This window comes from Pithys albifrons, chromosome 6 (genome assembly GCF_047495875.1).
Source record: "Pithys albifrons albifrons isolate INPA30051 chromosome 6, PitAlb_v1, whole genome shotgun sequence".
In the NCBI taxonomy this organism is placed as follows: domain Eukaryota; kingdom Metazoa; phylum Chordata; class Aves; order Passeriformes; family Thamnophilidae; genus Pithys; species Pithys albifrons.
Genome location: NC_092463.1, coordinates 38,698,463 through 38,716,059, shown reverse-complemented (window position 1 = coordinate 38,716,059; position 17,597 = coordinate 38,698,463). Strand labels below are relative to the sequence as shown.

Sequence of the window (17,597 nt, the reverse complement as noted above, 5' to 3'; positions counted from 1 at the left end):
TGCTTATGAACAGAAGGGACTCATGATCTTTTCCTTCAGGGTTGATGTGCTTATGTTGGTCACTTTTTTAGTCAGCTTTTCATTTCTTACTATTGTGTGCTTCTGACTCTGAACTTGCATGAAGACATAGCAGGATAGCATGTCATGGAATCTTCAGGTGTCTGTAGAAATGTTATAAATCATGCATGCATTTAAACATTGTTTGCCATTACATTGCCTTTTTAAATTTAAATTGGTCAATCTGGTGTACTTCTCCAACAGAAACATCAGACCTGGAAAAGAAAGCTGAAGTCTCAGGCAGAAGCCTTTGCTCATTACCGCCAGACACACACAGCAAATGAACGTCGGCGACGCAATGAAATGAGAGGTCTCTTTGACAAGTTGAAGAAAGTTCTGGGGTTGCAGAACCTTCCCAAAGTCTCCAAATGCTACATTCTCAAGCAGGTAAATATTTTGAAGCTTAAGTGAGAAGGAGAATAATTTAATCTGGACAGAGTAATTATGGTAGTATGAGCTCTTGAAGTGAGTCCCAGTGAACAGAGAACTTGTGTCTCCTCTGCCAGACTCGAGAATAAAACAATGTCTGAAATAATCTGTATTTCTCAAAGTTGAATCTTGATGACATGGACACATGTTTTTGGATTAGCCCTCTCCTTATATTCCTTGTGAGTCATGGAAGGCTGTGTCTTAATTCTGTAGTGGTTTACTGTGTACATCAGGAAATTTTGAAACCCATTGAAGGCTTACGTTTTTAATGCTGGAGAAGATAGCATTCCATTGGGTATCATACTGACATTAAAACCTTAATTGTAAAGAAGTAAACGACAGGAAACTAAAATATAAGCAGTAGATACATAATTATACTTATCATCTGTACCTAGAAACTGTGGGATAAAAGTTGCGTTTTTTTCTTAAAAATTGTTGAACTTTGGAGAAGGGACAACCAAGATTATCACTCTTCAGCCTGCATTTAGGGAAAGCTGACGTTCCATGCTTTCTCTGTGTCCTGTTTTCTCAGGATTATGAAAATATATAAAAAAAATTCTGGGAAGGAAAATAGTTGTATTATTTTTTGTGTCATTGGTTTATAAATCAGTTCCCTCATACTTTTCTAGGCCTTTGAAGAAATCCAAGGACTGACTGATCAGGCAGATAAGTTTATTGGACAGAAGAGTTTACTGACCCGCAAACGAGATGGTCTGATTCGAAAAGTATCGACGCTTTCAGGTGAGACTGGTTGTGGATACAAACTAGCTGTAATAATGAAAGAAAAGCTTTTAGGAGTGGGAATGGGTGGAGTAATCTGTTGATCCAGGTGCATCATTAGTTCACACAAAATATAGACTCATGATGCAAAACAAAGATGTGCTAAGCTCTAATTCACTGATGGGCTGTTCATGCTGAGAAGAAGTGCTCTTGTTTGCATCATGCCCAGAGAAAGTGTAGAATGATCCCTGTCCTGCAAGCCACAGGTTTCGGTTCCTTTGGAAGGGTGGGAGTAACTATTGGTGCCACTTCATTCTGTCTTTGGTCACTTCCTGAAATGGGTTTTCTGCTCAGTCCTTTACAATGGTACACAGCTGTCTTTGGTCAGTACCAAAACTTCTGACTCCTTTGCATAGCTTTGCAAGTAACTTTACTTGTACTGCTTTTCCAAGAAGCAGTGCTTGTAGTGTCTAGAAGGCAGCAGCTCTGTCAGTGCAACAAAACTGTAGTAGAGTCTAAGCTGTTGGTCATGCAGGCATTTCAAGCCAAAACCATGTTGTACTTATTGTGTCGTCTTGTCTCATTTGGAGGTGTGGGAGTGCTGTGACGCATTTTCAGCCAGTGCCAAAATGTGTGAACAAACAAAATACTATTCTTGTAATCTTATTACAGTCTGGGAATATAAACAGGGGAGTACCTGTAAAGTAGAAATTAAATATACCTAAATCTAGTGTATTTCTGTGAATCAGTTCATGTGTATTTGAGGTACTTGATTAAAAAAAAAGTAGAAAGTGTTTTAGTGAAGTCTAGTAACCCAGAAATGTATTAGAGGCCTTTTAGGCAGAGAATGAAAGCAAATAACTTTGCAAAGGAGTTATCCGATCTTTTGCATTGCTAGTGAAGTACCTCAAATTTGATGAGGACAAAACCCTCTCAGGAGAATTAGTTAAATATAGACTTAATTAAAGATATACAATGATGTTAGAACATAAATACTAAGCAGAAAGAAGCTAGTATAGTTATTTCAGATTTGATCATATTAAACTGTGTGCACCTGTAGAAAACAAATTATTTATAAAATCTGTGTGTTTCACCATGGTTAGAATTTTCATAGCAGTGGTAAACTGTGAGTTTGAGTAACAAGGTCCATTAGTCCAAGAAATTTCATTATAGGTAAAGGTAACATTTTGTCCAATAATCATAAGTTTATCATTAGAAAGATGGGAGGATTTTTTCACAGTTGTGGGTGTTTTCAAGTAGTACTTGTTCAGCAACAGCCTGTTCTTGTCTGAGCTGATTTCTGCTTAGCAAAGTGGCAGATAAATTCTGAAATGTAAAGGATTTTTTCAGAAGGAAAAAAATTATATTGGAATAAATAAGTAATTACTTCCCTCTGACACTAAGTATGCCATTTGCTTGGTGGGGATGCTGGTTTTCTGTTGTATAGTAATTGAATGGTGTAAACACAATAGATTTTTTGTTCTGTCTTCAGTGGTTTAGTTTCGGAAAGAGAGTTTGAAGATAGGCTGACTCTCTCATAACTTTTCTGTAGGAAAGACAGAGGAGGTTGTCCTGAAGAAGCTGGAATATATTTATGCCAAACAAAAAGCAATAGAAGCACAGAAAAAGAAGAAAGAACCTGAGCCAGAGAAATCTGCTGCGACCTCAACTGCTATTGCGCAGCAAGAAGGATCCTCTGCTCCCCACAGAGAGCCAATACAGATAGCGATGACAAATAGAAGAGGGAAGCCATTGATACTTGCCAGAAGAGGAGTCCGTGCCACAGGTAGGCTAAAAGGGGAGACAAGGCACTGAAGCAGCAGCCCTTGGGAGGGCAAAATGCCAGCTGGCTTGTGCAGGCAGCTTCACTCTTGAAACAACAGACTTTTCATAGGACCAGACAGTGTCCATTTGATAGGTGTGGAAATAATTTTCTTTAAGTAAGGATTAGACGAACAGTACTGAAATCTTCAGATGAACATGACTTTAGAGTTTCAGAATGATGAGAAGTAAATTCTTCCTGTGTTGTCCTTTGGTTTCAGGGAGTATATCACTGCAATCTGGCAGTAGTTTCTGAGAGTCAAAGGTAGTTCTTTTTCTGCTGACTCAAAACCTGAAGTTCAGCCCCCTGAATGCTGGAGTTGCTAAAATAGATCAGTTTTTAAAACCTCACTCCTCTCGAGGTGGTGGAAACATGCTCTTAAATTAAGTTACAGAATTGTTAGACACTTGAGAATTTTTTTGGAGCTGAGAATATGTGGAGAATCGTTCAGCATTTATGAATACCTTGACATCATAAATGTAGGAAGAAACAAAAAAAAAACAAACTTCTGTGGTAGTACCACTGTCATGCTCTCTGGGGATCTGGTGATGTTTCTTGGTTTGGAAAGATTAAGTAGACCTTACTTGAAGTGTTTTTGGGCTTTTATAAACAACGGATGATTTTGGTTTACCAAGCTTAATTTTTGTCCAGTCCTGGGGAAGTTTGGCATCAAAATTCAGTTGTGATGAGAGAACTTCCTTTCTTTCTTTGGACTGAACCAAGTCACCTTTGTAATTTCAGCCAGGCTGCTCTGATATTTGATCTGGCTGCCACTCTGGAGAGTTAGGATTGTTACACTACATGAAGAGATAGTACAAACTGTCTCTAGCTGTGTAGGTGCAGTTTCTGGAGCCCACATAGCTACTGTAACAGCTTTTATTCTGGGCTTTGCAAACTTTCTGGCTGAGTTTGCTTCCGTAACTGTACTTAATACTGGATGCTATTTGCTGTCAAGGCTGGTATGCCAGAATAAATCAGTGTTTTACCGACTTTCTTTTTTACAGAGGACTCCTCAGCCTCTCTTACGCTTAGTGCTGCAAGCGTAGCAATGACTCCACAGGGTCAGGTGCTTACGCTGAAGAGCCCCCTGGTGCCAGGACAGGTCGCAGCTGTTCCTTCCACACTATTGCAAACTGAGTTAAAGCCTCGATCTGTCGGTACTACCACGGCAGCACAGCCAGGTATGATCATGTGAGAACATGTTAAGGAAAATGAGCATAATGTAGTTCATAGATGTGCACAGCCGTTTAAAAGTAATGTGTTATATAGATCTTGCTTTAGTTTTGGTTTTTTTTTTTTTACGACTGAACTGACTGAGGTAGAACCTGACTCTGATAAGAGAGGTTTGATAAAATTAATTCTAACTATCAGTTTATCCACAGGTAAGTAAAATGTGTTAAATTTTTGCTATTCACAAATTAGGTAAACATAAGAATTCCTAATTACATAACCAGTCTGCATTCCTATTTTTGCTACTTTAAGATGTTATTATAATATGAAGTCTTGCCTAGAAGTGCGCAGCTCTTACTTTCCAGGCTTAACACCTCACCCCCTTTCCCCTTTTCTTGGATAAGGTATTGCTTCTGTGATGATTCAGCTGCCAGGATCAACAGTTCCTGTCCAAGTAAAAGGAATCCTTATTAACTCTACTGTTCCCATTTCACTGGCAACCGTTGCTGGAAATCCAGTGCCCTCAACGGTGGCATCAGCTACAGTGGCCAATTCAGGTAAGCTCTTGTTTGCATCAATCTTTGTGCTTGAATGCAGGGAACATTATCCTTGCAAAACTGAAGGTAAATTGTTTTCTTACTGGGAAGTAATGACTGGTATTATTGTCTGTGTATTCAAAGAAAATCACTATTAAATGTTTTGAACAGTTAAGAGTGGCTTCTAGAGGATTATAGATGAGAGCTTTTTAACTTTCTTTCACCCCACTGAGCCTCCTTGCCCTCAGCAAAGTCAGGATAAGTGGAGACTGGAACGTATCCCTGGTGTAACGCATCCTGCTGGGGAATCTGCAGTGCAGAGTGGTGGTGGGGCTGCTGAAGGTCTTTGCCACTTACATCCAGGCACTTAGTCAGGCACAACCCCCTCCTGTACTCTGCCAGCTCTGCTGCCTGTGGGAGGGCTATTTTCCAAGACCGTGTACTATACAGTACACAGATTTGGATGTGGGGCAGTTCCTGCAAGCAGAGTACTGCTTGCTGTCTGTTGCGTTTAAATCAAGCCACTCACTTTCTGCTATACTGTAGTCATTTGGTCATAATGAAAAAGGAAAATTCACTTCAGATATGGGGCTGGGAAAAATCTGAGTACTATTAACAGGGAACTGCTTGGAGGTAGAAAATGAGTAATCGTTTAGTGCCTGACATTCATCTGTAGTGCACAAAACTAGTACTGCAAGATGTGAGCATAAAAGCAAAGCATGAAAAAACAATGAGGGAAAATTGTCATTTTGTTTTCCTTACGCGTCACCATCAGAACTGTAAACATTACAGTTAGTTGCATTGTGCCAGGCTGCTGAAGGGGGGAACTGGTGCTGCAGAGCCTGCTCTTGTTCCACAAGTTGAAAATTAAGCTGTTGGTGTGTTAATGCTTCACTTGACAAAGCCTGTGTAAGCAGTTTAAATTGTGAATAGCAGTTTACTTGAGCAAGACCTGAAAGTAAGCAAATTATATTTAACTAGGAATTACCTTGCAGTTAACATGTATCCTGATAGGTGCTGCTTTGTGTGGTTTTACAGAAAGCGAAGATTCGTTCATGATGCCAAAGATTGTTAATGTAACATCACTGGCTGCTGAGGCAAGCATGAATCTAAACCCAAACCGAAACAAAAATTCTAATACAACAACAGCTACAGGTGACCCAGCTTCTGAGAAATCCTTGGCTGTAGCACCCCTTGAAACTAGGAAGAGTGATAATGTCCTTTCAGAGGAAACAGCCAAACCATGCCTGGGAGACAGTGGTGGAGATGGACGAAATGCCACAGGTCCCACGAAAGTTTTCTTTGAAAGTAAAGATGGCCTTCCACAACTCCGGAACATGCCACGCACAAAGGAGTCTCCAGATTCATTCAGCAAAAAGCTCTGCATTGGTGAATGTGTAGAGAGCCAAGCCAGGAGGAAAGACAGTGATCCTGGAGGGGAAAGATTAAAATCGAAAGAATTGCCATTCCGTAAGCTACAGATCAAAGATTCCAGGATAGAAATGGAACTGAGAAAAGTCACGTCTGCAATGGAGGAAGCAGACCTGGATACAAGTGAGATACTGAGCGGAATTGAGGAGAGTGATGACACTGATGAAACCCTCACTTCGCTGCTCAATGAGATCGCCTTCCTCAATCAGCAGCTGAACGATGATGCCTCAGCTATGTCAGAACTGCCCCCTGCTCTCAACTCAGATTTCTCTCGTAAAGATGCAGAAGCTTGTCGGGGAACAGCCAGTGATCTCTCTGCTGCAGATGGGTCTTCCTTCCAGTTTGGCCACTTGGGAAGCAGTTTTAAGGACCTTTCTGAAGTTCCAGAGAGTGGTGGTTCTTTAAGCCCTCTTCTGCTGCACCTGGAAGATGATGACCTCAGTGATGGGGACAAGACCTCTGGGGAGCCTTCATCTGAAGCAGATGTCTTAAAGATAGTGATAGGTGCTGAAATGAAGAATCCACTTTCCAATCTCTCTGTAACCAGTGGTGGGAACGGCAAAACTGTAACAACCCTGTCAGACACCACTAGTGTGACTCCACCAGTTTTGCAGATGAAAACTAATCCAGAAGCTGGTAATACTGAAACTTCATGGAGGCCCATGCCCAAGCTGGCACCACTTGGTTTAAAAGTGGCAAGTCTGCCAGTGGACTCGGAAGGGCAGAGTAATAAAGTGATGCCATTATTGGCACCTGTAGTTGGAAAACTGGCACCTAGTGGAGTAAAAACTGTATTACCTGCAACGCTTCAAGAAGGACAGGATAACAAAGTGATGCCCACATTAGCACCTGTGGTTGCAAAACTGAATACTACTGGGACCTTGCCTTCAAATTCAGCAGGCAAATAAATGAAGATATTTTTTATCAGAGACTGGAATGGAGATCTGGACCAGTGTGAGCCAGTGTTGTCATTCAGCAGCCTCCACTGTCAGCAACACTTGATTTCTGTGTGGCATCAACGCTGTTCATCCAAGGGGCAGGCCCCAAACTCAGAAATAAGTGCAAGCATGTTGGTGTATTTTTACCTCACTGTTTTATTCTGGGTGTACTCCTTCCCCTTCTCAAAACAAAGAAGATTATCTATAACCATTGCTGGGCACATGGTATCCTTCCAAAATTGGATCCTTCACAGAAATAGTTTTTCAAAGGACTGAGAAATTGAGGCTGTTAAAAGAGATTTTTTTTTCTCGCTCTAGTAGGGAGGCAGCTGTCTTGTTGGGGAAAAAAATCTGGATTACTTGTTTTTGTAGCAGGTAAATTATCTATGCAGAAATGGCATTGTTCACACTAGATGATTTTAGTATGTGCAGAGTATGGTAAAGGTGTAGAAATCAGGATGTGGTTGCTCTCAAAGTTGTTAAGCAGAAGGGAAATCTGAGGCTGTGCAGAGGTCTGAAGAGCAAAGGATTTTTCTTTGGTGCTTCATAGTTCTCTAGCAGTGGTTCTTTTTAAGAGCTTATGCACAGAAGATTTTAATAAACCTCTATAACTCTTCACTGCTTGGGGAAGAAAAATGTATACCCTGGTGTAATTAGAAGTAGGACAGCAAGTTAACTTTAATAAAGCTGTCCTCACTTTCACCTCCTGCTCCCAGACAAATACTCCCTCCGTTGATGATTAGGACATGTAAAAAAAATTACAGAGAGTTGAAAGAAAATGTGGGCACCCCATTGCTACATCTTTAAATGCATTGCTGAATTAGCTTGAGCGTTTTCCCAGTTTTCTTTCTGTCATTCTTCAAGATGTATGTGGTGGCTGGGAGTGTTGATACCAAGTGTTGCTTCATAAAAATACAGAACACTTTCAGGACTGTTGTAGCCTAGCAAAAGTGAGCAAGGTGTACATGTGAATGTATATATGAAAATATGTGTATAGCTTTCCAAACCTTTAATTTCTTTATAAATTCAGGAAAGGTACTCAGAGGTTTCTCACTGCATTTGCACAAGCTGTGTATAGCAAAAAAAGTCAACAAAAATGCTCATTACCAGGGAAATAGGGCAGTATTGAATCATGAGATGTATTTTTTATTCTGCTCTGCTACTGCTTACTCAGTAAACTGTAGATGCTCTTCACTGCTCAAGTGTTGGATCTGAAGAGTCTGCAGACTGTAAAGATATTTATATTTTTGTACACAATTTCTGTTTTCATAGTTTTCTTGACAAATGAAGTTTTCAGCCTAGGAGAGATGACTTGTTAATGAGTGTGAACACAATCTTTTCCTATCAGGTTTGTATATATAAGTTATGGTGCGCTTGAGGGGCTTCTTAACTGCTCCAAAAAGGTAAAAAATGTTGCCAGGAAAATTGAAAATTATATAGAATTTGATGGTGCATTTTTCTTTAGTTTAGGAATGTAATTCCATGTCTTACTGTTACAATAACAGCAGCTGGAATTCACCCCCACCCTCCAAATGCCCCATCTTTGGTGTTGCAGTAATGCAGGAATTTCATCTTTCCAGCATGGAGGTTGTGCATGTGCATTGTGAGTGATGTTCTTCCACAGTTAGGGTGCAGTGTTTGCACACAGAGCATCATACGCCTTGTTCAGTAAGCTGCATCTTCCAGATCCATATCTAGGTTAGATCCATCAGGGAATACAGACGTACCTTGGGTGTTTCCTCATCTTTGCATTAGCTTATATTATGCCCTTCAAGCTCAGTATGCATGAAGTTACTCCAGAGACTACGTGAAAAAAGTTCTTTGCTTGGCCATTCTAAACAGTGTATTTTAAAGCAGTTACATATGACTCTCTATTGCCTTTTGCATATTTACTATTTTAATATTTGATACAAGTCCTGTATTAGTGATTTGGAAATGAGAGTTTATGTCATTATGAAAGTCCTGCAGGGTCTTACAGTTGTCACTGAATGCCTTAGGAAAGGGGATTTACAATCCCAGTAAGTATGTAGACATATGTTGCTTATTATTAAGGAATTTTAACCTTATTTTAAACGAGTAGAAATCTGGAGTAACTAAAGTAGTTTACTAGCATTACATGAGACTTGAATTTTATTTACCTGGGAATCTGGTTCTGAGCATTTCCAATAGACTGAAGTTGCTTATTTTGTTACCTGTGGCAGTTAGTTTTGCCAATAGATTTTACTTGTCCTGGGTGATAAACAGCAACCAGACCTTTACCTCTCAGATTCCTCTCAGATTCCTAATCACTGACCCTTCTTTCTGTACCTCACCCTGTTATGGTTCCAAATAGCTAATTTTAATTAGCACACAGAATTATGTTCTCTCTGTGGCACAGAGAAGGCTGTAACTTACCATGATAATCAAACATGATCTAAAATGAATGCTGTACTTTGGAGGATGTTCTGTTCATTATCACGGTAGCATAAAATTCATGGATATATTTAACTGGTTGGCACTGGGCAGTAAGAAATTTTACTGCAAGAAAAATGTACTATGTAAAGGTGACAGCAAAAATGTTTGGCCTCTAAATGTGGTTACTAAATTAACTAATGAAAGACCCCCAACTTGGCTGCAAAAGGTTGTAGTTGGTGCAGTTCCAAGAAGGATCTATGATGAGTTCTACCAGTCAACAAATTATGTTTGAAATTATTTTGGTTTTTGCTCGTTTCACTGTTCATGTCTGCAGCTCAATATTTTAACTATGAATTTAAATGATGACTCTCTTTTTTTTATTTTCCCTTAAACTCCCAAACCTTTTAAAAATTATATATGCTGTCATTTGAGGCAATAATCATAGAATATGACACCTAATGAGAAGATTTTGGAATCAGGAGAACAAAGGAAGCCCCTGCAACGCGCACGCTCTCACCTAACCTAGAGACCTGGAGACTTTCTTTGTTTTTTTACACATCTGTAAATAGACTGGAATGTTTTTAAGAATATAATGAAATGTCAGATTTAGCTTTTTTTCCTTTTATATATTAAAATATATCTTTCCCTTTTGCTTTTGAAAAATTGATATTTTTGTAGAAATCTAACAGTACAAGACTCTTAACTGTATGTGAGGGACAAAGTGTAAAACTAAAATAAACCAATCAAGGTCGACTAGAAACTGGCTTTGAAAGTTTGTTACACGGAGGGAGAGGGAGCAGAAATGATATGGTGGGTTGTGCTGTTGGTGACACGTGGCACTGGACCTGAGCAGGTGACACGTGTGCTCTGAGGCAAAAGTTTTGGCAGCGCAAACATCTGTGTTTTGGCTCAAATGATGAGACAACTCAGAGGAGATTTTTCCCTTTAGTCTTGAGCAGCATGCAGGAACTATCATCGATTAGAAGGGATTTTTTGACTTGCTGAATGCAGAAAATGTACTGAAGGGCTTTATTTTTACCAAGATGCATCCTGAGCAGGAAGCCAACATTTGATTATGGCATAGAAAGAGAAAAACCCCACAGCTGAAAGATTGCATCCACATAAAAGCACTTTGCAGATGCCCTCCCACAACCCCAGACAGGTTTATCCTTTTGCTACAACCTGGTCCAGAAGTTCCAGGCTTTACCAGGTGTTCACCTTAATTTCAGGCCTCAAGAGATTTTGCCTATACAAACTCTCGTAAAGCCTTTTGATTCTTTGATACCTTGAGTTCATGTCCAGAGAAAAACTACACATTTTTCTCTAAGAGATTTCTTTTAATTTGGTGAGAAAATAGGCATTTTGGCAAAAAGGATTTTACAAAAATTACATGCAACTTCATGAAAGCATTGGCAACAGATTACCAGGACTGACAATTGTTTCTATAGAGAATTTTTGTTACACTCCGCAAACACAAACTCTGTGCAACTTAAGTGAGGTACAGCTTGAATGAAATACAGAAATAATTGTTTAGGTTACCCACAAGAAGAAGAAAAGATTAAAGGAAGAAAGATTAAGAGAAGAAAGTATGAAGAGAAAAAGAGGAGAGAGAAATATAGTTACCACTTAAAAGGTTACATGTTGACAGGTCAGGAGAACAGCCCAGGCCCAGATGGAGACCTCCTGCACGCCTCTTTATCTTCTCTGGTCTCTGTGGCCAACCCCCAAGGTGGGGCCTCTGACCCCCCGGCCACTCTGGGGTCCCAGGCCAGGGTGGGGGGCCTGTTCTCACTGTCCTTGCCAGTCCGAGCTGGGCCAGGGGTTCCAGGAGCTGTGGGCTGCTATAGTGTTCCTGGGCTGTTTGTGACTGGCAGCTGCTCTGGGGCTTTGCCTCTATGGGCTCCAGGGGCTGCCATGAGAGACACGACCCACCCCACCTCCGTGAGGTTTGAACCATCCCTTCCACCTCCACACACATGCGCACCCCCTACAAGGAGGTTCTGATGCAATAATAGCTGATCTGGTGTCTTAACCCCTTGTATCTGTTTCCTTTAGCGAGGTTCAACACCAGAGTTGTTCTGATGGGAACAGGTCTGCAGATTTGCCTTCGAGTGAAGTGTTAGAGGAGATGCTTTTTAAGGAGAAATAGGTAAAATGCCTGTAATGAGTTGCTATCACTTTCATATGCATTAAATGGGAGATAACACACTGGGAAATGTGGGGGGGGGGTTGGTTTGGGGGAGGGGAGTGTGTTTTCATTCTTTTTTTGTTATGTAGTAAATGTCTACAAATGAGCAATTCAGTCTTACAGACCTGAGGTGGCCTGGAGAAGAGATGCTGGAGAATTTACTTTTTTTTAAAAGAGGAAGATCAGATCTCTCAGCAGAGAATGAATGAAAATGGGTGACACAATCAATGTATTTTTGAAAACTTCTGATGAAACCCTTCAGCAAGGTCTCATCCCATTACTCCTTATTTTAAAGGGTAAAGTTACTTTCTGGAATAGAAAGGAATATAAGCATAAAGTATACCCAGTCAGACTTGCAATGGGAAGAACATGCCAATAGAGTCTCGTGATCTGTGCTGGGGGACCTGTGTTTTCCAGCATATTCATCACGTTCTTGGAAATACAGATGATGGTACAAATAAACTCTGTTGACTATGAAAAGTTACAGGGAGCCTTTGCAATAACTAATTCTAAAGCGGGATTCAAGTCCATAAATGCAACCCAAAAATGTGTAGGACCAGTTTGTCCATAATTAGCAATGAATGGAATTAAATTAATTACTGTCATTTGGGGTCATGGTAGCAGAGGAGCTTTGATGCCATTTGTTATCTCTTGAGCTCAATGCATCCTCTATTTGCCCACTAAACTGCTGCTACAGACTAAGAAGGCATCATTACACCGCTGTATACTTGCTTACTCCTCTTCATTTGGATTTTGTGTGGCCTCAGATGGCATCCTTGTTGTCCATCTTGTCTCTTGGGAGTTGGAGGCACATGACAGGTGAGAGCTCTTTTGGAGATGTCTCCCTCTTCATTCTGAAACTGAATTCTACTCCTGGAAACATTTAGAGTCTCCCCTTGTCTGAGAGTCTTTTCTGATGAAGAGAAAAGCTTCAGTCTGTCCTCACCAGCCACCTGGGCCTCGCAGGCTGCCAGCACAAACCTGTACAGTATTTCAAGCAACTTGAAAGCCCTTTGCCCCAGGCTTCCAGTCCCACAGCCTCCAACATGTTCATCAGTGCAAGCACATCCTGACGCCAGTGAGGCCTCTGGGACCTGTGGTTGTGTCTGTCAGTAATTCACTTATGCATCCAGCTGAGCAGCCTGGGGGTGTCTGACCTGTGTTGGTGCATGTGGGAATGCCTCTGCTGTCCCCTGTCTCAGTGGGGCTGTTCTTTAACAGCTCCTTGCTGGCAGCAGGGTTCCTGTATACAGAGCACAAGCAAAGACCTCTCTTCTTGTTTCAATGGTTCCCTTAGTGGAACCACTTACTGGTTCATCTGGCTCTTGTGAGGGTTCCGGTTTTGTAGGACTGTCAGTGTACAGGTCTGTGGTTCTTTGAGGTTATAGCTGTTGGACCCGGCTCTCCTCTGGTGAAAAGCAGATGCTGGGAATCAAAGTGGAGGTGACATTTTAACCAGCTGTCTGCAGCCTTCACTCCTCAGCTCTCAGCATGGGAGTAGCAGCTGGCTGGACCAGGATCCCTGACTTGCGTGAGATGTGGATATGAATGGGTGTCTATTAGAGGGCAGCCATGCGAGTCTGACCCCAGTCACAGTTACATGGGTTTGTACAGGGCTCAGTCTCTCCTCTGGTCAGCCTGCTGGGATCTCCTCTGAGGTGGAGAGGGGCTTTCCTGCCTGCTTTTGACTTTCTTTCCTCTCTGGTGAGCCTAGGGCTCCCTGTAGTTCCCCAGTGTGGCGCAGAGCGGTGCCCCTGGCAAGTGCAGCAGCATGCTGTGCCTTGTGGGCTGAAACCAGGCAATTAAATAGGATCTAAAAAAAGATGCAAACATAAGCTGTGTGCCATTTTTAGTGGCTTTCAGCAGCGATTAACTCCTTAGACAACAGCTGTACCAAACAGCTTGCCTGGCTTTTCCTGGTCTGTCCCTCTGGACAAACCCTGGCCTTGCTGGGGCAGGGCAGCATCCGCTTGTGGCTGAGCAGGGAAACCTGTGGGACTGCAGCCCTGCCCCGGCTTCTCCAGCACACGGGGCTGTAACAGGCACAAAGCTTTGGGGCAAGGTCTGTGGGCTGCCATAGGTCTGCAGAGCTTACATTAGCAGTGGGCTCCAGTTCACAGCTGAGGCTCCTGAGCACTACAAGGATATAAATACTTTGTGCTGCTGAGGTGCCACTGGACCTGGAAAATGAACTTTGGATCCCTGGACTTTGGGATCTAGTGATCTGTGATGGCTACTGGACAAAAGAAGTTAAATAATCTGTGTTACTACCAGTCATCTTAAAAAAAGAGGTCAGAGTTTGTTTTCTAAATTGTGCTGGATCCAATCTACATAAAAAGCTAAAAGGGAGGGTGAATGTATGACACAAGCTCACTGGTTTATGGAATAGCATAATGTGTTTTCAGCCTATGGGGATGGGACGACCGATTACTCCCACCCTTCCCCTGGACCTTCTGCAGTGTGAAAATATGATCAAGACTTGTTTGATTTGTAGGTACTTGAGTGTTCTATTTAACAAGAAGCCCATTAGTAGGACAGTAAGAGCTTTACAGGTGTTTTTAGGACAGCACACCACTGTTCGACTGAAGGACTGAGGCAGCAGCACATGCTGCTGTAGCCTCCAGTTCAACGCCTGGCCAGGATTTCCTGCAGCAGCAAGAGGAGAAGGGTGGGTCTGTGCTGGAGCTGAGGGGGTAGTTTGGCAGAAGCAACTGGGGAAGCTGCTGCCAACTGTTGCACTACCCATCCCTTGCTGCCCCCACAGTGCCCTGTGTGCCAGACCCCCTCGCAGGAGCTGCACAAGCTGGTCTCAGCCTGAGGGGCAGGTGCTCCTCTTTATTCTCTTCTTACATCAGTCCTTCTGCCTGCTTAGGCTTGGACATTTGAGCCCCATCATCTGTGTAAGGAAAAGGGGCTCAGCCCCTGCTGCTTCCCAGACTCTGGCCTGCCATGACACACACACTGTGCACCTCAAAGCCCAGGCCTGTGGCTACACTTGCCTTCTGGCACCAAGTCAACTACTAAGCATATACTGGGTTTTCTGTTCTGAGAGCAAGACTGGGGCAGGCTCCCGCTGAGACAGGGCTACAGCACAACCCTGCTGCTCCCGGTGAGTGGACATCCAGTTATCCAGTAAAGTTCAAAGAGCGTATCCACAGCACCAACCTCCTATGTATTCTGTATCTACCCAGCTATATCCTGATTTCCTTCAGGAGCTGCCTAGTGTGCCTTATCCTGCAACCAGCAAAGGCACATCTCTTCACCCCCTTTTGCATCTGTACAGTCAGAGCTCACCTGAGCAGCAGTCTCCTGCCAATGCCTCTGCTCCCTTCTGCTTCCATCTGGCTCACTCTGCCCTCTGCATGGCTGAGAGCTTGCTGGCTCTACTCTTTGATTCACACAACATCTTTCACCCTAAAAAAGGTCTTAAAACGGTGGTAAAATTTTTGAAGGGATCCTGGAATTCCTTACTGAGTTACTTTTCTTTTGAAGGAACAAGCCCAATGGAGACAAGGTGTCCGGTTTCTTTTGGTATCAAATGAAGCGCAGTGCTGTTCGGGTAAACAGCAGCTAAAGGTGCCTCTTCCTGCAGGAGTCGCTTGTTGGCATGGGTGAAGCTGCAGTGTCTTTGGCCATGAGCCCTTGGCCCCCATCCCTTCCCCATGGGGGCAGAGCTCTTAGACTGCTTTGTCTGTCCCTGCCTAAGTCTGAGGCATGGGCAGCACTGAGCTTTGCAAAGGTGTAAGCTAATGCTGTGCCTTATTTCTGAGACATGCTGGACCTGGACTTTATTATAAAAGATTATGTAACTGGAGCAAAACATGATTCAATTAACAATTAGTGTCCCTTTGGGGCCTGGCTGGAGCTACATTTTGTATGCTCAGCCTTGTAAAGGCAGCAGAGCCTGGACAAGGCTGCCCTGCCCAGCAGCCCTGTGTGGAGCAGGACGCTGGGGTGGATCGGAGGCTGTGGGAGCCCACAGCATACGCCCCTTGCATGCAGGGGGAGGGCAGCTGCTGGCCTGCCAGGGGTTTGCTGAGTTTGGGGTGTGTGGGAGGCAGTGGTGGGGCCCACTGACCCCCACTAGGTTCTCTCTGATACAGGGACAGGTTATGGGGCTGGATAAATTCAGATGGGCCACGTTTTCGCAAACTTCAAGTACGTGTGAACATTTTCACATGTGAGGTGGATAACATAGCTGTAGGATTTTCCTCTTCTGGTTATCCTGATATTTTTTTAAATGAGGTAGATCTGATGGGATTGTGTTTTAACTGCATTAAGGTGACTGGCTGCAAAAGCATGACAGAAAAAGGAAGTACCAGCGAACCTTTCACTATAATAATGATTAATTCCTGCTCCCCAACCAGTTCTCTCACTTCTAGATTACAATGACTCTCTGGTTTTAAAAAATGGTTCAAGAAGACTTGCAGCTTGTGACTGCTTTTGCACAGCTTTGAGTTTGCTTCCTCAGCTTTTGAATGTCTATGGCAAAAAAAATCTCACCCCACAAATGTTTTGTGGCTCTGACATATCAACTTGAACTGGGAGGCTTAGTCTTCAGGAAGAAATTTTAATAAATGACTCCCACCAGGCAAGCTGAACTGATGGCAGCCACAGTGGGAATTGTTACTACCGTGCTGCAGTGTAGACAAGGCCTCATTGTCTGGCTTTGACGAGGAAAATGTCCGGTTTTACAAACTTTGCTGAGCAAGGGAGAAAATAATTATATTGCAGATCAGCTTACAAGGGGCACATTCATGTTTGAAAGAAAACTCGATTTTCATAGGGTGAGGAAGAGAAGCACAACTGCCAAAGGAAAAAGCCAGCGGCTTTGGTGACCTACTAAAATTGCCCCCAGTCAGAGAAGTTATTCCTGGCTGTAGGTGGGTCCCAAGGGGCTGGATTCTTGACTCTGGCTGAGAGGCAGGCAGTGCAAGTGGAAAGCAGGCAGGAAAACCAAGCAGCCCTCTGCGTTTGGAGCTGGTCTGTGTGCTGCCAGCACCCAGGTGTGAGGTGGGCATGGCAGAAAGCAGAGCCCTTGCTGTGGCCTTCACTGCAGCTGTGTCGTGCTTGGAGCTCAATGCCCTCTTGTCTCCGAGCTGCTCAACAGGCATTTGCTGGGGCAGAAGCTGTGGTGGCTCAGTCACACATCCCCATCCTCTGCCTGCTGACTCCAGAGCCCACAGGGACTTTGGACCAGATCATTGCAGTGCCGGGGGCCCCCCATGAATCACAGACCCATGTGGACACTGGGCTCCCCAGCACCACTAGCTGGATGGGTGGTGTCGTGTCACAGGAGCACCACTACCTCAAATTTGCCTGTTTCCAACTCCCAGTTACCGCAGTTGAGGTTTCATTTGCAGTATTTGAGCAAAAACAATGGAAGCATCTTGATTCATGTGCTTTTACCTAGGAAAACAATTGGACAAATGGTGAAGGAATATGTTTTATAGTGCTGGGCTGGCTGTGCTGAGCCACATGCAGCTGGCCCAGGCTGCTGACTGGCTGCCTCCCACCAGCTGTGGGAGTATTTGCTGAAGCCATTTTGGTTGTCTGCTCAAGGGGGAGGATGTAATTATCTTCTTTTTGCAAGACTGCATGTAATTTTCTCATCTCTATCTTAAAGAAAATAAATTGAAACAGAAGCAGAAATGAACAAGCTGTTAACCTATTAATTCTTCCATCAGATTGAAAGCCAAGCTTGAATGAATCTCGTACTTTAAATCTTGCTGGTTTTGTGAGCATTTCTTTCAAGGAAGCATGCACTCTCCTCTTTGAAAGAAGCTGCAATACCAGCATAAACCCAGTTTGTTGCCATGGCAATGTCAGTAGTTGCCTTCTCTGTATACCAAATCATAGTCACTCATAGGATCATGGGAAAAATTAGGTGGAAAGGGACCTTTGGAGATCTG

General features: G+C 43.1%; 1 protein-coding gene across 7 annotated transcripts in view; it reads left to right on the top strand.

Annotated features, from left to right (window-relative positions):
- MGA (MAX dimerization protein MGA) overlaps positions 1 to 10,257 on the top strand; it is a 61,737-nt gene extending 51,480 nt beyond the window's left edge. For all 7 annotated transcript variants that reach the window (XM_071558376.1, XM_071558379.1, XM_071558382.1 and 4 more), the window contains 6 exons: positions 262 to 444; positions 1,116 to 1,227; positions 2,759 to 2,992; positions 4,033 to 4,209; positions 4,603 to 4,755; positions 5,773 to 10,257. In XM_071558376.1, coding sequence (XP_071414477.1) covers positions 262 to 444; positions 1,116 to 1,227; positions 2,759 to 2,992; positions 4,033 to 4,209; positions 4,603 to 4,755; positions 5,773 to 7,073 — 2,160 coding nt within the window. In that variant the 3' untranslated portion in view covers positions 7,074 to 10,257. The remainder of the gene's footprint in view (positions 1 to 261; positions 445 to 1,115; positions 1,228 to 2,758; positions 2,993 to 4,032; positions 4,210 to 4,602; positions 4,756 to 5,772) is intronic.
- The last annotated feature ends 7,340 nt before the right edge of the window (positions 10,258 to 17,597 follow it).